We start from the raw sequence: 24383 nt of genomic DNA, 5'->3' as shown, positions 1-24383 counted from the left end.
TGAAATAGTTTGAACAGCCAGAACTTGGGCACATTGGTTCATTTTTGACAGTTTTTTTATGCAGCAGAATTGCTGATTTCACATTCTTTTGAGACCATTTTAAATCCCTCTTCAGACTAAAAAGCTGCTATATATACCATTAATCATATACTGTACATATTCCAATTCAAAATTACTTTATTAATATATATGTATATTAATTATTTTATTAATTAATACACACACACATATACATAACCTTAATTTAACAGTGTTTATATTAGTCTGGCATGGCTTTTATTCCTTGAGGTGACACAATCAGTCTCTGCAGCTGCAGTTCAGTTTCTGTTCAGTTTGACTGAGGGAGGTTTTTGTACGACTGTTTTTCACTGTGTGAACACATACTGGCTGTTGGGGTAATGAAAACTCTGACAGTAATAAACTGCAGCATCTTCAGCCTGAACTCCACTGATGGTCAGAGTGAAGTCAGAGTTTGATCCACTGCCTGTAAAACGACTTGGAGTCCCTGATGCTTTAGTGCTGGCATAATAAATGAGGAGCTTAGGAGTTTGTCCATCTTTCTGTTGATACCAGGCTAAGCAGTTAGAGCTATAAACATTCTGACTGGTTCTACAGCTGATGGTGACAGATCCTCCAAGATCAGCTCTCACTGCTGAAGGCTGAGTCAGTGTGTACTGACCTCTGACCTCTGAGGACACAGAGACAAAAACATGCAGCAGCTTCATGGTTTAGTCGGCTTCATTTCAGAGGGACAGATGTTCATAGAGGAGAGGAGTTGGATTCTCTGGACTTTACCTGTGAAGCAGCTGCAGAGGAGAGTCCAGATGAGGACGCAGATCAAAGTCATGTTTGTGATGAGGAGGATTTCTGTGTCTTCTGTTGTGATGAAGGACAGCTGTCAGTCATCCAGTGTTCAACTGTCAGGACTATAAACTCTCCCAGAGCACTGGAGCATGGAGCTGCTGATGCAAAGTGGCTCTATGGAAATGCTCTGAATGAGTCCAATAGAGACGAAGATCGATGTGATGAATTTAAGACATAGCTCATATTAATTCTTAAGTAGTGTTTAAATGTTGTTTTTTTATCATTATGTTCTATACATTTTGCCTCATAGTAAATTTGTGATCAAAATAATTGTATTTTATCAGAACTAAACTCCTACATGATCCTGGAAGGATCAGCTTGTTTAGACAGGATAGAATTTAAAGCTCCCTGTGTGACACGTTTTCTGTGCATGAACACACAATTAAACATAGTGACTAGACACATTTAAATGTCTACATAAATTAGAGATTTTCAGGTGGACTATTTTGTCCAATAAAATATATGTTTTTTTTTGGTGAGTCCACATCTCAGATATAATGTAACTACATAAGAGGACAGTACATGTCTACTTTCAGAATGTTTCTGTTGTATTTCAGTGTGTCTGTATCACTGTGATGGAATTTATGCTGATAAAACTGGCTTTACTCTGTAAGGATCAGAAGGAAATTATAATTCAAAAATTACAAACTACATCTTTTAAATCTTCAAACCAAGCTGGAAGCCTTCTTGACTCTGAGCTCACTTTTATTCCTCATTTTAAACAAGTAGTTAAAACAGGATTTTATCATCTAAAAAATATAACCAGAGTTCACTCTATTCTTTCCTTCGCTAATACCGAGACTCTAATGCGTGCTTGTATTTCCAGCTATATAGAGTATTGCAATGCCCTGCTGTCTGGTCTCCCTAAATAAACTCTGCACAGCCTTCAGCTGTCACAAAACTCTGCCGCTCCAGTGCTAACCAAGACCAGAAGGCAGGCTCACATCACACCTGTTTTAAAATCAGGTGTGATTTTAAAACACACCTGATTGTCTTAGCTCCCAGTACATCTCAGGATTGATTTTAAGATTCTTTTACTGGTTTTTAAATGTCTTAATGGTCTTGCACCCTCTTAACTTGTAGGGCTGCCATTACCTTATGAACCCCTGCGGAGACTGAGGTCCGCTGGCACTGGACTTTTAACAGCTCCCACAGTCAGAACTCACACTTATGGTGAGACTTCTGTCCAATATTATGGCCCCCGTTTGTGGAACGGTATGCCAAAGAACCTGAGGGCTGCAGAAAATGTTGCTGTCTTTAAGAGCAGGCTCAAGACCCATTTTTTAAACTGTATTTCCCGAATTTAATATTTCTGCTTAGTCTGTGCATTTTCAATGCAGTTGTGTGTTTTTCCATGTGGGGTTGGGGTGGGTAATTGTTTTTGTTTGTTTTTATTGATCTGTACAGCACTTTGAGCTGCTTTTAGTATGAAGGGTGTGTTATAAATAAACTTGATTGATTGATTAATTGATAAAGGATTCATTGTGAGTCTCAGTTCATGAAACAACCCTGTCTCCATTTAATAGACTATAGGACTTTGACATCTTTTTTTTCCCCTGATATTTGAAGTCTTAGCTACATAAAATTCCCCTCATTGAACTCTAGTGATTTAACTGTTTAAAATATTTTGGTGAACGTTATTTTAGGCTTTAAAGGATGTTCCTCAAATGTTCAAGATCAACATCTAGTAACAAAAAGCAAAACAATACAATAAAAAATTAAGAAGAACAAATACTGATGCATGTTTGATCAATTATCAAATGACATCAGCCATTTGATGAACCTGCAATCATGGAGAAAAATTAAGATAACCAATTTACACGTAATTAAGTCACTTTATTTTCCACTAATTAAGCAAGATTAGTCATCAATATGTAAACATTTATTTTAAAATAAAGATTAACATTATTTTACTCTTTAAACAACAGATAACACTAAGTATTCTACCTAAACAAAATAGAACACCACACCATTTATTCAGAGTTGTTCTTCAGTGGACTTACTAATATGTTTTGAGCTTCATGCTGTGATGTTCACGTGGTGCTCTGTGTCGTTTCTTTAGAGCCAATCAAAGTCATTTTCCTCATTACTTTTATTCCTTGCACCTGTCGCTCCCTGATTGTTCCCCTTCTTAAGCCTCACTCAGCTTATCAAATGCTATAAGCTAGTCTTTGAGTACGCTCCAACTTGTGCTCATTTAATTATGTCTGTCTTTACTGCAGCTTCCAGCTGCCACTGTCATTGCACTGAAACTTGAGTTTCAGTTCAGTTTGATTGAGGAAGGTTTTTGTACGACTGTTTTTCACTGTGTGAATGGCCACTGACTCCCAATGTTATGAAGACTCTGACAGTAATAAACTGCAGCATCTTCAGCCTGAACTCCACTGATGGTCAGAGTGAAGTCAGAATTTGAGCCACTGCCTGAGAAACGACTTGGAGTCCCTGATTCTTTAGTGCTAGAAAGATAAATGAGAAGCTTAGGAGTTTGTCCATCTTTCTGTTGGTACCAGGCTAAACGGTGGCCATTGCTGTCCACATAAACATTCTGACTGGTTCTACAGTTGATGCTGATAGATCTTCCCAGATCAGCTCTCACTGCTACAGGCTGCTGAGTCACTGTGACCTGACCTCTGACCTCTGTGGACACAAAGACAAAGACATGCAGCAGCTTCATGGTTTAGTTGACTCCATTTCAGAGGGACAGATGTTCATAGAGGAGAGGAGTTGGATTCTCTGGACTTTACCTGTGAAGCAGCTGCAGAGGAGAGTCCAGATGAGGACGCAGATCAAAGTCATGTTTGTGATGAGGAGGATTTCTGTGTCTTCTGTTGTGATGAAGGACAGCTGTCAGTCATCCAGTGTTCAACTGTCAGGACTATAAACTCTCCCAGAGCACTGGAGCATGGAGCTGCTGATGCAAAGTGACTCTATGGAAATCCTCTGACTGACTGCAGCAGATCAGTCTGCTGTTGATCAGTTAAACAATCAATTTCTGCCCAGAAATGTATTATTCTGGGCAGAATAACACATACAGGAAGATACAGTTTTAAAGTCCCTACACTGGCTTCCTGTAGCTCAAAGAATAGACTTTAAAATACTGTTGTTAGTTTATAAATCACTGAACGGCTTAGCACCACAATACATCAAAGATCTGTTGTTGTATCAACCTTCCAGACCTCTCAGGTCTTCCGGTTCTGGTTCTGCTCTGCATCCCCAGAACCAGAACCAAATGAGGAGAAGCAGCTTTCAGCATCTATGCACCACAAATTTGGAACAAACTTACAGAAATCTGTAAAACAGCTGAAACACTGACTTCCTTTAAATCTAGACTAAAAACCCACCTGTTTAGGATTGTATTTGAAACGTAATCAATTACAAATTTATTGATGGAACTTTACTTAATGTCGTGTATTGATTGTTGATTCTATGTTGCATTGTGTTTCTGTGTTTGATATGATGTAAAGCACGTTGAAATGCCTTGCTGCTGAAATGTGCTATACAAATAAAATTTGATTGATTGATTGATTGATACATACAGTCTCATAATTGTGGTCCTAGAAGTATCTCCATATATTGCAATTAACCTATAGTCTGGATTCATTCTTTCCCATCTTATGTCATTTTTCTAGGCAATAATGTTTTCAAACATTCATATTGTTTCAAATATTAAGCAAAATATGCTTTAATTGTTGTGTTTAAATCTTGAGAGATGTGCTAAAGTATAAATCTATCTAGTCTACTGTTTTTTAAATTCTTACTTTTGCATTTAAAAATACTAAAACCAACACTTGCAAGCTATTATGGGATTATTTGATAAACCTGTTTGCACTGTTTTGTTCAAAAATGCAAAGTTTGATTAAAATGTCATAGAAAAGTAAAAATGCTTGCTTTTGTTACAGAACAAACATAAAATTAAGCTAGCGTAAGCCATAAAAGGAACAGTGAAAGCAAAAGGATTTATCACACAAAAAGTAGAGCTAGCAGATCAGGTTTCAGTTGAAAATAAATAAGCAGCCAAAAAACCTGGCTTCTTTTTGGAGCTTGCTTTATGACAAGAGCTGAAGTTCCCAACACTAACTAATTCTAATAATCTGGTCCTTGATTTGTATTAAACTTTTCTTTTACTCCCTACATGTACAACTTGTTTTTCAGTGCAGCTGTGGATCAGTTCCTCTGCAGCCATGAGGTTTTTCTACGACGTTGTATCACTGTGTGAACGGGACGTTCTCACTATGTTGACAGTAATAAACTCCTGCATCTTCGGCTTGAACTCTGCTGATGGTCAGAGTAAAATCAATATCATATCCACTTCCAGTGAAACGATCAGACACTCCAGTCCAACGTGAAGAAGCGGAATAGATTAGGAGCTTTGGAGCTGCTCCAGGTTTCTGAAGGTACCAGTGCAAATCATCATCAACAGGTGAACTGGCTTTACAGCTAAAGGAGACAGTCTGTCCTGGAGTAACAGACTGAGATCCTGGAGTCTGAGTCAGGGTGATGACTGCTGAGGAACCTAAAAACATAACACAGAGAGATATTGACACAAATCTAGATCAGAGCAATATTATCAGGATTCACATGTAAAGGATGGTTCATTTGAGTCTTTTTCATTGACAGAAAAAAGAATCCCAAGAAAAGTTTCTATCAGAGTCTCACCCTGAACCAGGAGCCCCAGGATGGTCAGCAGTAGAGCCAGTGACATCATCATTGTGCTGCTGGTGTGTCAGTGGCTCTGAAAGGCCTGGACAGCCACTGATCAACTCTGACCTCTTAACAGCTGGAGCAGAGAGGCAGGACACATATGCAAACACACACAGTCAGTCACATGGAGCTCAGCTCTACATGTTCTCTTCTAACATCCTGGGTCTCTATCGCTGTGTTCTCTGAACTGCAGATGGTTTTGACTTTTCAAATAATCTACAAAAGTACATGAACATACTGAGTAAAAAGAGAGAGGAAATCGACCAGTTAAGACCATATAAGCAGCTTCAACTAAAACTTGTAGGACAAGTGAAGAAACACACCAGTTATAAACTTTTAAAGGTAAACAGCATAGTTTCAAAGTTGAACCAAGAATACCAATTTAGAGTACATTCATCAATTACTTCTGTTATATTTGAGCTATAAAAAACATTTCACATACACCAAGGCTACTTTTAAATAAATCAGGGAGTACTTTATGGAAATAAATGTGCCATTATGATTTGAATTAAAAATACCTCTGAAATTTGAATGTTGTATATTTATACTTAATTTTTCAGTGTTAAAATACATTCATAATATATATTTCTGAAAAAGTAACTGTTAAAAGTAAAGTGTGAAAATTCTGAGTATATTTTAACACTGAAAATGGAACTACAAATATGCAACATTCAAATTTCAGAGGCATTTTTGATTCTAAGCCTGATGGCACATATTTATTTTTTATGTTTTTAGCTTTTAAAAATCTTAAAAATTCTAGTTCTCCATGTTTTGTGTTCAGAGAGCCATGTCTCTCTACAGTCAGAGGTTTTTGTACGACGGCTCAATGAGTTTGTATCACTGTGGTACACGTTCGGTGGAGGAACCAGACTGGAGTTTGGAAGTAAGTAAAATATAAAGCTGCTTTTTTACTGATTTGCTTCTATTGTTTTAATTCTGTTTGACAGATTGAAGCTAGAAGACATGCATTATTTAATGCTTTACAAAAAAAAGTTTCAAGATACACATAAGTCATACTTAATATCCCAAATTACAACAGAGTATAACAAGTCAGTGCTGATCTAAGAAGTAAAAAATATTTGGTTTGACTTAATAGTTAATCTTGGTTTGTAGTTCAGTTTAGTCAGACAAAGTCAGAGAGCCGTGTCTGTAGTCAGAGGTTTTTGTACGGCGCCTCAGTGAGTTTGTATCACTGTGGTGGACTTTTGGTGGAGGAACCAGACTGGAGCTTGGAAGTAAGTTTATTTCATGCTTAATACTAAATTAAAAAATAATGTCGGGATGCTTTAAAGTAAATTTTTGTATTTTCCTATGAAGGAGAAAATTATATATGTGCATTAATTACTTTCTTACATCAAACAAATAGAATCTGATTTCAAGATGAAGTGAAATATTTTATGTTCAAATTATATAAAATGTTGCTTTGGAAATAAATATCAGAATTGAGGTTTGATATGTTTGTCAATGTTATCACTTTTTAATTTTAATGTTTTTTCTGCCAGTTGTAAACCAGTTTGGTGATTTGGTGTGAAAAATCTAAATGAGATCAAGTAAAAACCGAATTTATTTTTATTGGTGGGATAAAATCAGTCTTAATCTATACTGTTCAACAAAGACACAGAAAACTTGAAGTTGATTGTTTTTAGTATTTCAAATTAAACTCTTTCTTTAAAATCTATTGAATCTATTGAATGCTTGCTGTAGTTATAAATAATGTATAGTTGCATTTAAAAATGAGATTCTAAAGATTCATTATTATTATTTTATCTTTTTTATTTATTCTTTTTTTATTTATGTATTTTCTCATTTAAGAGTACATAGAATTTTTTAAAATTGGATCCTTTTTTGACTTTTTGTGCTGATCTGAGACTCCTAAAAGGAAGTGAAACAATGTGTCAGTGAGTGACGAGTGGAGCATGAAAACATCTGGCAGAAACTTCTTATTTTAGAAAACCTCTCACTAACTGTAACCATGACACAATATCTGCTGCTTAACATCTACAGCTTCTGTTCTCTAACCTGATTGGTGTTTCCTAGGTGATACCCGCCCCACCCTGACAGTGCTTCCCCCCTCTATTGTGGAGCTGCAGCAGCAGCAGGTTACCCTCATGTGTCTGGCCAACAAGGGCTTCCCCTCAGACTGGACTCTGTCCTGGAAGCTGGACGGCAGCAGCAGCAGCAGCTGGGAGCAGAGCAGGAGCTCCGGGGTGCTGCAGAATGACGGCCTCTACAGCTGGAGCAGCACCCTGAGGCTCCCTGCAGACCAGTGGAGGAAGGTGGGCTCTGTGACCTGTGAGGCCTCCCAGGGCTCCCAGTCTGCAGTCACAGAGACACTGAGGAGAGACCAGTGTTCCCAGTCCTGAGCTGGTTCTTCTTATTTGCTTTTTAATTGTTTTTACAGTTTTATTACATTACCACTCTTGGTCTTCTCTCTGTAGAAACAAAATGTTTCTCCAGTTTGACTCTGAAAATGTTTCTTTCTTTTTAATAAACTCTGGTTTCTTTAAACAATAAAAATTTTTGTCATTTGTTTCTAAGAAATTTGAACCATCTAAAAATTAAATGTTATTGGAAATGTTTCTAATAAATTACGTGAACTAATTCTGTTTAAATCATTTTTTCTTTCAAATAACTAGAGGTATCAATCAAGATGATCTAAGCAAATTGGTTTAACTCTTTACTGATTGTTTCATCTCTCAGTCTGCTGTTCCAAGTGGAAATGTCTAAATCAATAAGATTTCATTTAGATAATGGAAAATGCGCCAACTCCTTGTTGAATACTTATGAAAAGACATGTTTCATTTATATATATATATATATATATATATTTTTTTTTTAAATAGTCTGAGATCGTTGCTCTGTATTATCAGAGTGTCCTGATGCAGATCTTTGTATCACATTTGCTGAAAAGAGTTCTAGAGTGAATTTCTGGTGACTAAATTCAGTTCCTGTTCTGTTGAAACTGTTCAGTACAAAATTTGAATTAAAATTTGAAATCAAAAAAGCTTTCAAACAGGAACTGTATTGCTCTTATTATTAATTAATAGAAAATAATTTGTCTTTAGTTTATTAAAATTATGATTTTTTCCCCTGTAACATTTTGAGTCAGATCAGTTCCTCTTTCTCTCTGAGGTTTTTGTACGGCCTTGTATCACTGTGTGAGTGGGAAGCTGTTACGTTGCTGACAATAGTAAACTCCTGCATCCTCAACCTGAACTCCACTGATGGTTAAAGTGAAGTCAGTCTGTTCTGCTTTTGCACGAAAACGCTCAGGAACTCCAGACTGACGTTCTGTGGTATCATAAATCAAAAGTTTGGGAGCTTCTCCAGGCTTCTGAAGATACCAGTTGATGTCATCACCTATCAGTCGGTCAGATTTACACCTGATGGAGACGGTCTGTCCCTGAACAGCAGACTGAGCTCCAGGAGTCAGAGTCAAGATGATGTCTCCTGAAGAACCTTTAGAACATGAAACAAACACACATTTATGGCAAAATAAGATTAACGTTTATAGTAAATGTAAAACAGTTTTTCCTGTTTTTAATGTATATGTAATGCTACAGCAGAGAGACTCACTCTGAACCAGGAGCCCCAGGATGGTCAGCAGTAGAGTCAGTGACATCATCATTGTGCTGCTGGTGTGTCAGTGGCTCTGAAAGGCCTGAACAGCCACTGATCAACTCTGACCTCTTAACAGCTGGAGCAGAGAGGCAGGACACATATGCAAACACACACAGTCAGTCACATGGAGCTCAACTCTACATATCATCAGGTTTCCTCCTCACTGCTCAGACAATTGTGAATAGTGGAAGAAAATACTCTAGAGTAAAGAGCTTTCTTCATTTCCTCTATTTGTAATTCTGATGTGCTTCATTATAACAATTTTTTATTATGGTGTAATAACATTCTTTATTTGAAGCATGTTTAATAGATCTTCAACACAAACAACAAACCAAAATCTTGAAGCTAAAGCTCAATTATCAAACACATTTTCCTAAACTCTCGTTGAAGTTAAACTGTTGACATCAACACTCAGATCATTTTATTCATTTAAGATCTGCAAACTGTTTGTGTGAAAATCTAGTTGTTTTTTCTTTACATTGTGGCTGTTGCTATTCCAACAGCAACTACAAATAATCTTAGGATTTGTGTCAAATTATACATTTTATGATTTTTGTCATGTGATTCTAATTGATTAATTGATTAAAACATGGAACTAATACAAACTAAATTAACTTGTGTGATATTTTTAAATGCTTTAGTGAAGGTTTTGTTTCTTACTACTATCCATTTCTTCATCAAATTAAAAGTTATTTTTTTAAGTTATCCTATCTTTTGTCAACCAATCATTCAAATTAGAGTGATGCTGTACATTTTACTCATTTATTTTAAAACACCTTCATGAAAATTTGTGTGTATCCATGTGAAGGATTTCAGTAAACTATCAGTTTCTGCAGCAGCTGGAAGCTGCAGCAACATAGTTGCAGTTCAGTTTGACTGAGGGAGGTTTTTGTACGACTGTTTTTCACTGTGTGAACACCCCACCGCTGTGGTAACTCTGACAGTAATAAACTGCAGCATCTTCAGCCTGAACTCCACTGATGGTCAGAGTGAAGTCAGAGTTTGATCCACTGCCTGAGAAACGACTTGGAGTCCCTGATTCTCGAGTGCTGGTATAATAAATGAGCCGCTTAGGAGTTTGTCCATCTTTCTGTTGGTACCAGGCTAAACAGTGGGAGCCGCTATAAACATAAACATTCTGACTGGTTCTACAGTTTATGTTGGCAGATCTTCCCAGATTAGCTCTCAATGCTGCAGGCTGAGTCAGTGTGACCTGACCTCTGACCTCTGAGGACACAGAGACAAAAACATGCAGCATCTTCATGGTTTAGTCGGCTTCATTTCAGAGGGACAGATGTTCATAGAGGAGAGGAGTTGGATTCTCTGGACTTTACCTGTGAAGCAGCAGCAGAGGAGAGTCCAGATGAGGACGCAGATCAAAGTCATGTTTTTGATGAGGAGGATTTCTGTGTCTTCTGTTGTGATGAAGGACAGCTGTCAGTTGTCAGACACAGAGTCATCCAGTGTTCAACTGTCAGGACTATAAACTCTCCCAGAGCGCTGGAGCATGAAACTGATGATGCAAAGTGACTCTATGGAAATGCTCTGACTGACTCCAGCAGATCAGTCTGCTGTTGATCAGTTAAACAATCAATTTCTGCCCAGAAATGTATTATTCTGGGCAGAATAATACATACAGAAAGATACAGTTTTAAAGTCCCTACACTGGCTTCCTGTAGCTCAAAGAATAGACTTTAAAATACTGTTGTTAGTTTATAAATCACTGAACGGCTTAGCACCACAATACATCAAAGATCTGCTGTTGTATCAACCTTCCAGACCTCTCAGGTCTTCCGGTTCTGGTTCTGCTCTGCATCCCCAGAACCAGAACCAAATGAGGAGAAGCAGCTTTCAGCATCTATGCACCACAAATTTGGAACAAACTTCCAGAAAACTGTAAAACAGCTGAAACACTGACTTCCTTTAAATCTAGACTAAAAACCCACCTGTTTAGGATTGTATTTGAAACGTAATCAATTACAAATTTATTGATGGAACTTTACTTAATGTCGTGTATTGATTATTGATTCTATGTTGCATTGTGTTTCTGTGTTTGATATGATGTAAAGCACTTTGAAATGCCTTGCTGCTGAAATGTGCTATACAAATAAAATTTGATTGATTGATTGATACATACAGTCTCATAATTGTGGTCCTAGAAGTATCTCCATATATTGCAATTAACCTATAGTCTGGATTCATTCTTTCCCATCTTATGTCATTTTTCTAGGCAACAATGTTTTCAAACATTCATATTGTTTCAAATATTAAGCAAAATATGCTTTAATTGTTGTGTTTAAATCTTGAGAGATGTGCTAAAGTATAAATCTATCGAGTCTACAGTTTTTTAAATTCTTACTTTTGCATTTAAAAATACTAAAACCAACACTTGCAAGCTATTATGGGTTTATTTGATAAACCTATTTGCACTGTTTTGTTCAAAAATGCAAAGTTTGATTTAAATAACATTGAAAAGTAAAAATGCTTGCTTTTGTTACAGAACAAACATAAAATTAAGCAAGCGTAAGGCATAAAAGGAACAGTGAAAGCAAAAGGATTTATCACACAAAAAGTAGAGCTAGCAGATCAGGTTTCAGTTGAAAATAATTACGCAGCCAAAAAACCTGGCTACTCTTTGGAGCTTGTTTTATGAAAAGAGCTGAAGTTCCCAACACTAACTAATTCTAATAATCTGGTCCTTGATTTGTATTAAACTTTTCTTTTATTCCCTACATGTACAACTTGTTTTTCAGTGCAGCTGTGGATCAGTTCCTCTGCAGCCGTGAGGTTTTTCTATGACGTTGCATCACTGTGTGAACGGGACGTTCTCACTATGTTGACAGTAATAAACTCCTGCATCTTCGGCCTGAACTCTGCTGATGGTCAGAATTAAATCAATATCATATCCACTTCCAGTGAAACGATCAGACACTCCAGTCCAACGTGAAGAAGCGGAATAGATAAGGAGCTTTGGAGCTGCTCCAGGTTTCTGAAGGTACCAGTGCAAATCATCATCAACAGGTGAACTGGCTTTACAGCTAAAGGAGACAGTCTGTCCCGGAGTAACTGACTGAGATCCTGGAGTCTGAGTCAGGGTGATGACTGCTGAGGAACCTAAAAACATGACACAGAGAGATATTGACACAAATCTAGATCAGAGAAATATTATCAGGGTTCACATGTAAAGGATGGTTCATTTGAGTCTTTTTCATTGACAGAAAAAAGAATCCCAAGAAAAGTTTCTATCAGAGTCTCACCCTGAACCAGGAGCCCCAGGATGGTCAGCAGTAGAGTCAGTGACGTCATCATTGTGCTGCTGGTGTGTCAGTGGCTCTGAAAGGCCTGGACAGCCACTGATCAACTCTGACCTCTTAACAGCTGGAGCAGAGAGGCAGGACACATATGCAAACACACACAGTCAGTCACATGGAGCTCAGCTCTACATATCATCAGGTTTCCTCCTCACTGCTCAGACAATTGTGAATAGTGGAAGAAAATACTCTAGAGTAAAGAGCTTTCTTCATTTCCTCTATTTGTAATTCTGATATGCTTCATTATAACAATTTTTTATTATGTTATAACGACATTCTTTATTTGAAGCATGTTTAATATTAGATCTTCTCCACAAACAACAAAACAAAATCTTGAAGCTAAAGCTCAATTATCAAACACATTTTCCTAAACTCTCGTTGAAGTTAAACTGTTGACATCAACACTCAGATCATTTTATTCATTTAAGATCTGCAAACTATTTGTGTGAAAATCTAGTTGATTTTTTCTTTACATTGTGGCTGTTGCTATTCCAACAGCAACTACAAATAATCTTAGGATTTGTGTCCAATTATACATTTTATGATTTTTGTCATGTGATTCTAATTGATTAATTGATTAAAACATTGAACTAATACAAACTGAAGTAACTTGTGTGATTTTTTAAAATGCTTTAGTGAAGGTTCTGTTTCTTACTACTATCCATTTCTTCATCAAATTAAAAGTTATTTTTTTAAGTTATCCTATCTTTTGTCAACCAATCATTCAAATTAGAGTGATGCTGTACATTTTACTCATTTATTTTAAAACACCTTCATGAAAATTTGTGTGTATCCATGTGAAGGATTTCAGTAAACTATCAGTTTCTGCAGCAGCTGGAAGCTGCAGCAACATAGTTTCAGTTCAGTTTGACTGAGGGAGGTTTTTGTATGACTGTTTTTCACTGTGTGAACACATGCTGGCTGTTGGGGTAATGAAAACTCTGACAATAATAAACTGCAGCATCTTCAGCCTGAACTCCACTGATGGTCAGAGTGAAGTCAGAGTTTGATCCACTGCCTGAAAAACGACTTGGAGTCCCTGATTCTCGAGTGCTGGTATAATAAATGAGGAGCTTAGGAGTTTGTCCATCTTTCTGTTGGTACCAGGCTAAATAGTGGGAGCCGCTATAAACATAAACATTCTGACTGGTTCTACAGGTGATGGTGGCAGAACCTCCCAGATTGGCTCTCACTGCTGAAGGCTGAGTCACTGTGACCTGACCTCTGACCTCTGAGGACACAGAGACAAAAACATGCAGCATCTTCATGGTTTAGTCGGCTTCATTTCAGAGGGACAGATGTTCATAGAGGAGAGGAGTTGGATTCTCTGGACTTTACCTGTGAAGCAGCAGCAGAGGAGAGTCCAGATGAGGACGCAGATCAAAGTCATGTTTTTGATGAGGAGGATTTCTGTGTCTTCTGTTGTGATGAAGGACAGCTGTCAGTCATCCAGTGTTCAACTGTCAGGACTATAAACTCTCCCAGAGCGCTGGAGCATGGAGCTGCTGATGCAAAGTGACTCTATGGAAATCATCTGACTGACTGCAGCAGATCAGTCTGCTGTTGATCAGTTAAACAATCAATTTCTGCCCAGAAATGTATTATTCTGGGCAGAATAATACATACAGGAAGATACAGTTTTAAAGTCCCTACACTGGCTTCCTGTAGCTCAAAGAATAGACTTTAAAATACTGTTGTTAGTTTATAAATCACTGAACGGCTCAGCACCACAATACATCAAAGATCTGCTGTTGTATCAACCTTCCAGACCTCTCAGGTCTTTCGGTTCTGGTTCTGCTCTGCATCCCCAGAACCAGAACCAAATGAGGAGAAGCAGCTTTCAGCATCTATGCACCACAAATTTGGAACAAACTTCCAGAAAACTGTAAAACAGCTGAAACACTGACTTCCTTTAAATCTAGACTAAAAACCCACCTGTTTAGGATTGTATTTGAAACGTAATCAATTACAAATTTATTGATGGAACTTTACTTAATGTTATGTTCTGATTATTGATTCTATGTTGCATTGTGTTTCTGTGTTTGATATGATGTAAAGCACTTTGAAATGCCTTGCTGCTGAAATGTGCTATACAAATAAAATTTGATTGATTGATTGATACATACAGTCTCATAATTGTGGTCCTAGAAGTATCTCCATATATTGCAATTAACCTAAAGTCTGGATTCATTCTTTCCCATCTTATGTCATTTTTATAGGCAATAATGTTTTCAAACATTCATATTGTTTCAAACATTAAGCAAAATATGCTTTAATTGTTGTGTTTAAATCTTGAGAGATGTGCTAAAGTATAAATCTATCGAGTCTACAGTTTTTTTAATTCTTACTTTTGCATTTAAAAATACTAAAACCAACACTTGCAAGCTATTATGGGTTTATTTGATAAACCTACTGTATTTGCACTGTTTTGTTCAAAAATGCAAAGTTTGATTTAAATATCAAAGAAAAGTAAAAATGCTTGCTTTTGTTACAGAACAAACATAAAATTAAGCAAGCATAAGCCATAAAAGGAACAGTGAAAGCAAAAGGATTTATCACACAACATGTAGAGCTAGCAGATCAGGTTTCAGTTGAAAATAAATAAGCAGCTAAAAAAACCTGGCTTCTTTTTGGAGCTTGCTTTATGAAAAGAGCTGAAGTTCCCAACACTAACTAATTCTAATAATCTGGTCCTTGATTTGTATTAAACTTTTCTTTTATTCCCTACATGTACAACTTGTTTTTCAGTGCAGCTGTGGATCAGTTCCTCTGCAGCCATGAGGTTTTTCTATGACGTTGCATAACTGTGTGAACGGGACGTTCTCATTATGTTGACAGTAATAAACTCCTGCATCTTCGGCCTGAACTCCGCTGATGGTCAAAGTAAAATCAATATCATATCCACTTCCAGTGAAACGATCAGACACTCCAGTCCAACGTGAAGAAGCGGAATAGATAAGGAGCTTTGGAGCTGCTCCAGGTTTCTGAAGGTACCAGTGCAAATCATCATCAACAGGTGAACTGGCTTTACAGCTAAAGGAGACAGTCTGTCCCGGAGTAACTGACTGAGATCCTGGAGTCTGAGTCAGGGTGATGACTGCTGAGGAACCTAAAAACATGACACAGAGAGATATTGACACAAATCTAGATCAGAGAAATATTATCAGGATTCACCTGTAAAGGATGGTTCATTTGAGTCTTTTTCATTGACAGAAAAAAGAATCCCAAGAAAAGTTTCTATCAGAGTCTCACCCTGAACCAGGAGCCCCAGGATGGTCAGCAGTAGAGCCAGTGACATCATCATTGTGCTGCTGGTGTGTCAGTGGCTCTGAAAGGCCTGGACAGCCACTGATCAACTCTGACCTCTTAACAGCTGGAGCAGAGAGGCAGGACACATATGCAAACACACAGTCAGTCACATGGAGCTCAGCTCTACATGTTCTCTTCTAACATCCTGGGTCTCTATCGCTGTGTTCTCTGAACTGCAGATGGTCTTGACTTTTCAAATAATCTACAAAAATACATGAACATATATACTAATTTAAAAAAGAGAGACGATAATCCAGTTAAGGCCATATAAGCAGCTTCAAATAAAACTTGGAGGACAAGTGAAGAAACACCATTTATAAACTTATAAAGATAGACTAGTTTCAAAGTTAAATAATAATAATTTAGTGTACATTTATCAATTACTTCTGTTGTATCTGAGCTATAAAAACATTTCACATACACCATGACTGGTTTTAAATAATTTTGTGGGTACTTCCCAGTTTTCTATCATCCTTCTTGGGTACAACATTTAACTTGACCTTCTGGTCCTTCGCTTTTAACAATGTAGAGTTCAATGGGGCCAATTCCTGCTGCATCACAGCAACCTCAATCCATAACACTTCCACCTCCATGCTTCAAAGAGAGAATGAGTTTCTTATCTTGGAGTGTTGTATGTGACTGAATTGTCACATCTTCTTGTGTTCAAATAATTCAGTTTTTCATTCGTGTCCAAAAAGTCATTACTCCACAGGTTATACTTACCTATTTCTTTGAGAGCACAGATTACTTCTTGGCACAATCCTCACAAAGATTAAAACACATTCTTTTGATTGTTGTGGTATTTACTTTCATATCAACAGCAGCAAGATAAGTCTGTAGATATTTTGATTATATTTTAATATTTTTACTGACTTGTTTCAGCAGTTTATGATCTGCTTTGGAGCTGAACTCTCTTGGTCACAATGCTCTTGTTATGTTAACAGTTATTTCCAATCTCCTCAATCTGTAGACTCCTTTCCTTACAGTAGAACTGCCATTTTAACATCATTTTGAGACTTCTTTAAAGCCATTTCCAGACTCATAAATTGTGTCTGGTTCTCCCATTAATCTTCTTTCTAACTGGATGACAGCTCTTTGGTTCAGTCTCATTTAAAACATTGATAAAAACTAATCTAAATGTCAGAAATGTAAACAGAGTAAACCTACTTCAAATTAAAGAGGAACAATGTGTATATGGAGTTTTACATTTGTTAGTAATTCTCAAGTTGACAATGAATGTTGATATATCAATCTATGTTAGACAAACAAAAAATCATTATGAGTTTTAATTTTTTATGTTATTAGCTTTTAAAAATCTTAAAAATTCTAGTTCTCCATGTTTTGTGTTCAGAGAGCCGTGTCTCTCTACAGTCAGAGGTTTTTGTACGGCGCCTCATTGAGTTTGTATCACTGTGGTACACGTTCGGTGGAGGAACCAGACTGGAGCTTGGAAGTAAGTAAAATATAAAACTGTTTTTTTTTGTTGTTTGTTTTTTTTACTTGATGGTATTGTTTTAATTCTGTTTGACAGTCTAGGAAATGTGCATGATTTTATGCTTTAAAAGAACGTTTCAAGATACAGAAAATATGTCGTAGTTAATATCACAAACTACAGCAGAATAAAGCAGGTTTATGCTGATCTAAGTAGTACAAAATGTTTTAGTTTAATCTTGGCTTGTAGGTTTAGTTTAGTCAGACAAAGTCAGAGAGCCGTGTCTGTAGTCAGAGGTTTTTGTACGGCGCCTCAGTGAGTTTGTATCACTGTGGTGGACTTTTGGTGGAGGAACCAGACTGGAGTTTGGAAGTAAGTTTATTTCATGCTTAATACTAAATTAAAAAATAATGTCGGGATGCTTTAAAGTAAATTTTTGTATTTTCCTGTAAAGGAGGAAATTATATATGTGCATTAATTACTTTCTTACATCAAACAAATAGAATCTGATTTCAAGATGAAGTGAAATATTTTATGTTCAAATTGTATAAAATGTTGCTTCGGAAATAAATATCAGAATTGAGGTTTGATATGTTTATCAATGTTATCACCTTTTTAACTTTAATACTTTTCTGCCAGTTGTAAACCAGTTTGGTGATTTGGTGTGAAAAATCTAAATGAGATCAAGTAAAAACCGAATTTATTTTTGTTGGTGGGATAAAATCAGCCTTAATCTATACTGTTCAACAAAGACACAGAAAACTTGAAGTTGATTGTTTTTAGTATTTCAAATTAAACTCTTTCTTTAAAATCTATTGAATTCACAAATGCTTGCTGTAGTCATAAATAATGTATAGTTGCATTTAAAAATGAGATTCTAAAGATTCATTATTATTATTTTATCTTTTTTATTTATTCTTTTTTTATTTATGTATTTTCTCATTTAAAAGTACATTGAATTTTTTAAAAATTGATCCTTTTTTGACTTTTTGTGCTGATCTGAGACTCCTAAAAGGAAGTGAAACAATGTGTCAGTGAGTGACGAGTGGAGCATGAAAACATCTGGCAGAAACTTCTTATTTTAGAAAACCTCTCACTAACTGTAACCATGACACAGTATCTGCTGCTTAACATCTACAGCTTCTGTTCTCTAACCTGATTGGTGTCTCCTAGGTGATACCCGCCCCACCCTGACAGTGCTTCCCCCCTCCATTGTGGAGCTGCAGCAGCAGCAGGTTACCCTCATGTGTCTGGCCAACAAGGGCTTCCCCTCAGACTGGACTCTGTCCTGGAAGCTGGATGGCAGCAGCAGCAGCAGCAGCAGCTGGGAGCAGAGCAGGAGCCCCGGGGTGCTGCAGAATGACGGCCTCTACAGCTGGAGCAGCACCCTGAGGATCCCTGCAGACCAGTGGAGGAAGGTGGGCTCTGTGACCTGTGAGGCCTCCCAGGGCTCCCAGTCTGCAGTCACAGAGACACTGAGGAGAGACCAGTGTTCCCAGTCCTGAGCTGGTTCTTCTTATTTGCTTTTTAATTGTTTTTACAGTTTTATTACATTACCACTCTTGGTCTTCTCTCTGTAAAAACAAAATGTTTCTCCAGTTTGACTCTGAAAATGTTTCTTTCTTTTTAATAAACTCTGGTTTCTTTAAACAATAAAATTTTTTGTCATTTGTTTCTAAGAAATTTGAACCATCTAAAAATTAAATGTTATTGGAAATGTTTCTAATAAATTACGTGAACTAATTCTGTTTAAATCATTTTTTCTTTCAAATAACTAGAGGTATCAATCAAGATGATCTAAGCAAACTGGTTTAACTCTTTACTGATTGTTTCATCTCTCAGTCTGCTGTTCCAAGTGGAAATGTCTAAATCAATAAGATTTCATTTAGAGAATGGAAAATGCGCCAAATCCTTGTTGAATACTTATGAAAAGACATGTGTCATTTATATATATATATATATATATATATATATATATATATATATATATATATATATATATATATATATATATATATATATATATATTTTAAATAATCTGAGATCGTTGCTCTGTATTATCAGAGTGTCCTGATGCAGATCTTTGTATCACATTTGCTGAAAAAAGGAATTTCTGGTGACTAAATTCAGTTCCTGTTCTGTTGAAACTGTTCAGTACAAAATTTGAATTAAAATTTGAAATCAAAAAAGCTTTCAAACAGGAACTGTATTGCTCTTATTATTAATTAATAGAAAATAATTTGTCTTTAGTTTATTAAAATGATGATTTTTTTTTCCCTGTACCATTTTGAGTCAGATCAGTTCCTCTTTCTCTCTGAGGTTTTTGTACGGCCTTGTATCACTGTGTGAGTGGGAAGCTGTTATGTTGCTGACAATAGTAAACTCCTGCATCCTCAGCCTGAACTCCACTGATGGGTAAAGTGAAGTCAGTCTGTTCTGCTTTTGCACGAAAACGCTCAGGAACTCCAGACTGACGTGCTGTGGTATCATAAATCAAAGTTTGGGAGCTTCTCCAGGCTTCTGAAGATACCAGTTGATGTCATCACCTATCAGTCGGTCAGATTTACACCTGATGGAGACGGTCTGTCCCTGAACAGCAGACTGAGCTCCAGGAGTCTGAGTCAAGATGATGTCTCCTGAAGAATCTATAGAACATGAAACAAACACACATTTATGGCAAAATAAGATTAACGTTTATAGTAAATGTAAAACAGTTTTTCCTGTTTTTAATGTATATGTAATGCTATGTAATGTGTGTATCCATGTGAAGGATTTCAGTAAACTATCAGTTTCTGCAGCAGCTGGAAGCTGCAGCAACATAGTTTCAGTTCAGTTTGACTGAGGGAGGTTTTTGTATGACTGTTTTTCACTGTGTGAACACCCACTGGCTGTTGATGACATGAAAACTCTGACAGTAATAAACTGCAGCATCTTCAGTCTGAACTCCACTGATGGTCAGAGTGAAGTCAGAGTTTGATCCACTGCCTGTAAAACGACTTGGAGTCCCTGATTCTCGAGTGCTGGTATAATAAATGAGGAGCTTAGGAGTTTGTCCATCTTTCTGTTGGTACCAGGCTAAACGGTTAGAGTCATAAACATTCTGACTGGTTCTACAGGTGATGGTGGCAGATCCTCCCAGATTAGCTCTCACTGCTGAAGGCTGAGTCACTGTGACATGACCTCTGACCTCTGTGGACACAAAGACAAAGACATGCAGCAGCTTCATGGTTTAGTCGGCTTCATTTCAGAGGGACAGATGTTCATAGAGGAGAGGAGTTGGATTCTCTGGACTTTACCTGTGAAGCAGCAGCAGAGGAGAGTCCAGATGAGGACGCAGATCAAAGTCATGTTTTTGATGAGGAGGATTTCTGTGTCTCCTGTTGTGATGAAGGACAGCTGTCAGTCATCCAGTGTTCAACTGTCATTACTATAAACTCTCCCAGAGCGCTGGAGCATGGAGCTGCTGATGCAAAGTGACTCTATGGAAATCCTCTGACTGAGTCCAGTAGAGATTTGGAACTATGTGACACTCATTTTAATAACAGCATATTTATTTTAATTTTTCTGTGGTACATTTTCTTCCCAGGTAACATTCAACACAGTTCACAAAACAGTTTGTTGTTGAGGAAAGTATATTGACTTTACATTATGTTTACTTGTTTTGAATGAATTATGTAAACTTTTCTCTTTTCTCTTTTTTTATATCTGATAATCATTTTGGGGAATATACACCATATAAACAGATGAACGAAATATTTTTTTTGATGATTAAAGTCTTTCCATCACAAAATTCTTTGCCATGATTGCTTTGTTTTGAGAAAAATATTTTTACCTTCGTTTTAAATTTATTAAAGAACAGCTGGCTGTTTATGTTTTTTTTCTTTTAAAAAGTTGTATCAGCTGGTCAAGGACTAATATCAGGTTTTAGGATTTTGGTCTGCAAACTGATACATTGCATCTTTCCTCCTGTGGTTAATTCATACTGTGTATTGTTCCTGTTTTAAATAAAATCGTTTGCAAATCACACTTTATTTCAATCTGGAGAGACTCAGATGGAGAAAAGGGAAACAATTAGAAAAGTTTATTAACAACATGAATTAAATCTTTGGTGCTCGGGCCCCGGCTGAGGACATTGATTATCGTAAACTTTGCGATGGGCTCGGATGAGCATTCCATATGCTGTTAGGAACGTCATCCCCCGGGACCCGGCACTGGTGGTGGAGGCGGTGAAGGATGCTGCCTGATAGCCGAGCAAGTGGGTGTGAAGGGGTGGAGGTGGGTTGAGCTCTGCTGGAAAGCACAAGACGCCATGGATGGTGGTCCTTATCAGCTGGGGCTTGGACGGCGATTGGACGTGACGAGTCTTGGACCGGCGTCGATCAATCGACGGTGATGAGCCGGAAGCTCCGGTTGGATGATGCAGGTGGGGCTAAAAGAGTCTCCCAGTTTGAATTTGCGCCTAGGCTTCTTCATACCTGGTGATAGATCCCAGTCCCCAGTTATCCTGCAAGGATAAATGGGTGTAGATATTGGAAATAACACATAGTTAAACATAGTGACTAGATAAATAGAATAGAATAGAATAGAATAGAATAGAATAGAATTACTTTATTCATCCCAGCAGGGAAATTATTTCGCAGTTACAGCAGCTAAATGTCAGCCAAAGTTAAATGTCTAAAGGATTGTTTGAAAGTGGACATCCTAGTAAGGAAAAACATGTTCATCCTCTGATATACAGTCCACCAAATGTCTTATATCTAACATCTGCATGTTTGGTGAATCCACATCTCATAGATGTATCTAAATAAGAAGAAAGTTAATCTCTCATTTTAGAGTTCTGAAGTATTTCAGCGAGTTTGTATCACAGTGATTGGATTTATGAATCAAACTCTCCTCCTTTTTTCAGATGAATTTTTTGATGTCTTGTTTCTGATATTTGAAGTTCTAAAATATATATATTTATATCTAAACTCTTGTGGTTTGAAAATATTTTGTTGAAAGTTATTTTATGCAAAAAAAAAATGGTATTGTTTTCCATACTTGTTTTTAAGTGTTCAAGATAATTTGACATTTACTGATAAAGAAAGCAATGACATTTTATTTTAAAATTACACATTTTGATGTGACTTTCTGTTCCTTTATTCACAGTGATTCCTGGTTAGATTCACTGGTATGTTTTGGCCATCATCATATTGTAGTCCAGTGCTGGTTAAGGTTCACAGTGCTTCATATTTTCCATCATGCACTGTAGTTTTCATGGTGAGTTGTATCACAGTGATCCCACTGCAGCAAATAACCTTAGAAGCATGACACTTCCAACTCCATGCTTCACAGCTGGTATGAGATCCCTGACAGGGAGAGCTGTATTGGTTGAAGACAATGATTTGGTTCCTTTTTGGAAAACAAAAAACAAAACTTAGTTTTTGACTCATCTGTCCAAAGACTATTATACCAGAGGTCCTCGTCTTGGAATATAATTATTCAGGCAAAGGTTAGTCTGGCCTTTTTACTTAGAGAGCAAAGCTTTACCCTTTGATCGTCTCCCATAACAAAAGTTACATTAGTGCAGTCTCTTCTATTTTAGAGTCAGTCATGTGTTTAATAACAAAAACAGCAAGTCAAAATGCTGTAAGTCTTGTGTTGAAATGTTTGGGTTTTCAGAGACTTCACTAAATATTTTACAATCTGTTCCAGGGTGAAATAGTTTGGACAGCCAGACCTTGGGCACGTTGGTTCACTTTTTGACAGTTTTTTTATGCAGCAGAATTGCTGATTTCACATTCTTTTGAGACCATTTTAAATCCCGCTTCAGAATAAAAAGCTGCTATATACCTTAATTTAACAGTGTTTATATTATTCTGTCATGGCTTTTATTTCTTGAGGTGACACAATCAGTCTCTGCAGCTGCAGTTCAGTTTCAGTTCAGTTTGACTGAGGGAGGTTTTTGTACGACTGTTTTTCACTGTGTGAACACATACTGGCTGTTGGGGTAATGAAAACTCTGACAGTAATAAACTGCAGCATCTTCAGCCTGAACTCCACTGATGGTCAGAGTGAAGTCAGAGTTTGATCCACTGCCTGTAAAACGACTTGGAGTCCCTGATGCTCGAGTGCTAGAAAGATAAATGAGGAGCTTAGGAGTTTGTCCATCTTTCTGTTGGTACCAGGCTAAATAGTGGGAGCCGCTATAAACATAAACATTCTGACTGGTTCTACAGTTGATGGTGGCAGATCCTCCAATATCAGCTCTCACTGCTGAAGGCTGAGTCAGTGTGTACTGACCTCTGACCTCTGAGGACACGGAGACAAAAACATGCAGCAGCTTCATGGTTTAGTCGGCTTCATTTCAGAGGGACAGATGTTCATAGAGGAGAGGAGTTGGATTCTCTGGACTTTACCTGTGAAGCAGCAGCAGAGGAGAGTCCAGATGAGGACGCAGATCAAAGTCATGTTTTTGATGAGGAGGATTTCTGTGTCTTCTGTTGTGATGAAGGACAGCTGTCAGTCATCCAGTGTTCAACTGTCAGGACTATAAACTCTCCCAGAGCACTGGAGCATGGAGCTGCTGATGCAAAGTGACTCTATGGAAATGCTCTGAATGACTCACAGAGGGAAGTTGGATCTAATTGATTAAATTTAAAAATGAAAACTCTTTGACAAAAATGCAACTGAATATGCTGAAAATAACATGAGACTTTTCCAAAAACCTCTTTAGTGAAGGTGTACTTAAATAAGTCAGGGTGTTTTTCTTATGAACTATTTCTTGCATGATATGTTTTTTGTAAAAATTGTCACTCAGTTTTGTATCATTTATATTTAATGCAAACTTAATGTTATTAACAGGGACTGTTCAATGTTTTATTCATGTTTAAAAACAGATCATTATACAGTGAAAGGTGTCAAATGTAAATTGTTGACTTCTATTTGATTCCATTTGGATACTGTGAACAGCAAGAACAAACCTATTCATTTTCCAACTCGTTTTTCAGAGTTTCTGTTCAGTCAGACTGAGGTAGGCTTTGTATGAAGTGAAATCATTTGATCTGGCAATGAGTGGATGTAAATCCTGAGTATTTATGGGAAGATGGTGATTGAAGGCAGCTGCACCTTAGCAGTGTCAACTCGATGCTGCTTCTGTAGTCAAG

The 24383-nt window shown here is 37.1% G+C and overlaps 12 gene segments (V, D, J or C); 2 read left to right on the top strand and 10 right to left on the bottom strand.

Moving 5' to 3' along the window:
• Nucleotides 1-365: 365 nt before the first annotated feature.
• Nucleotides 366-966, bottom strand: LOC111610551. The segment is given in 2 exon segments: nt 366-688; nt 796-966. Coding segments are annotated over 2 exon segments (375 nt in total).
• A 1871-nt stretch (nt 967-2837) lies between these two features.
• On the bottom strand, nt 2838-3868 carry LOC111610546. The segment is given in 2 exon segments: nt 2838-3501; nt 3609-3868. Coding segments are annotated over 2 exon segments (387 nt in total).
• Nucleotides 3869-5003: 1135 nt separating this feature from the next.
• Nucleotides 5004-5700, bottom strand: LOC111610554. The segment is given in 2 exon segments: nt 5004-5377; nt 5521-5700. Coding segments are annotated over 2 exon segments (360 nt in total).
• A 652-nt stretch (nt 5701-6352) lies between these two features.
• LOC111610609 lies at nt 6353-8076 on the top strand. The segment is given in 3 exon segments: nt 6353-6448; nt 6719-6800; nt 7603-8076. Coding segments are annotated over 3 exon segments (504 nt in total).
• A 483-nt stretch (nt 8077-8559) lies between these two features.
• Nucleotides 8560-9220, bottom strand: LOC106700256. The segment is given in 2 exon segments: nt 8560-9024; nt 9142-9220. Coding segments are annotated over 2 exon segments (360 nt in total).
• An 806-nt stretch (nt 9221-10026) lies between these two features.
• On the bottom strand, nt 10027-10623 carry LOC111610553. The segment is given in 2 exon segments: nt 10027-10413; nt 10521-10623. Coding segments are annotated over 2 exon segments (375 nt in total).
• A 1369-nt stretch (nt 10624-11992) lies between these two features.
• On the bottom strand, nt 11993-12612 carry LOC111610557. The segment is given in 2 exon segments: nt 11993-12300; nt 12444-12612. Coding segments are annotated over 2 exon segments (360 nt in total).
• A 784-nt stretch (nt 12613-13396) lies between these two features.
• On the bottom strand, nt 13397-13887 carry LOC111610548. The segment is given in 2 exon segments: nt 13397-13728; nt 13836-13887. Coding segments are annotated over 2 exon segments (384 nt in total).
• Nucleotides 13888-15241: 1354 nt separating this feature from the next.
• Nucleotides 15242-15949, bottom strand: LOC111610608. The segment is given in 2 exon segments: nt 15242-15606; nt 15750-15949. Coding segments are annotated over 2 exon segments (417 nt in total).
• Nucleotides 15950-16230: 281 nt separating this feature from the next.
• Nucleotides 16231-18879, top strand: LOC111610607. The segment is given in 3 exon segments: nt 16231-16237; nt 17158-17259; nt 18412-18879. Coding segments are annotated over 3 exon segments (441 nt in total).
• A 1225-nt stretch (nt 18880-20104) lies between these two features.
• On the bottom strand, nt 20105-20586 carry LOC111610606. The segment is given in 2 exon segments: nt 20105-20427; nt 20535-20586. Coding segments are annotated over 2 exon segments (375 nt in total).
• A 2611-nt stretch (nt 20587-23197) lies between these two features.
• Nucleotides 23198-23688, bottom strand: LOC111610550. The segment is given in 2 exon segments: nt 23198-23529; nt 23637-23688. Coding segments are annotated over 2 exon segments (384 nt in total).
• Between the last annotated feature and the right edge of the window lie 695 nt (nt 23689-24383).

The sequence above is a fragment of the Xiphophorus maculatus genome, chromosome 13 (genome assembly GCF_002775205.1).
Source record: "Xiphophorus maculatus strain JP 163 A chromosome 13, X_maculatus-5.0-male, whole genome shotgun sequence".
In the NCBI taxonomy this organism is placed as follows: Eukaryota; Metazoa; Chordata; class Actinopteri; order Cyprinodontiformes; family Poeciliidae; genus Xiphophorus; species Xiphophorus maculatus.
This window is presented reverse-complemented; position numbering and strand designations above follow the sequence as displayed.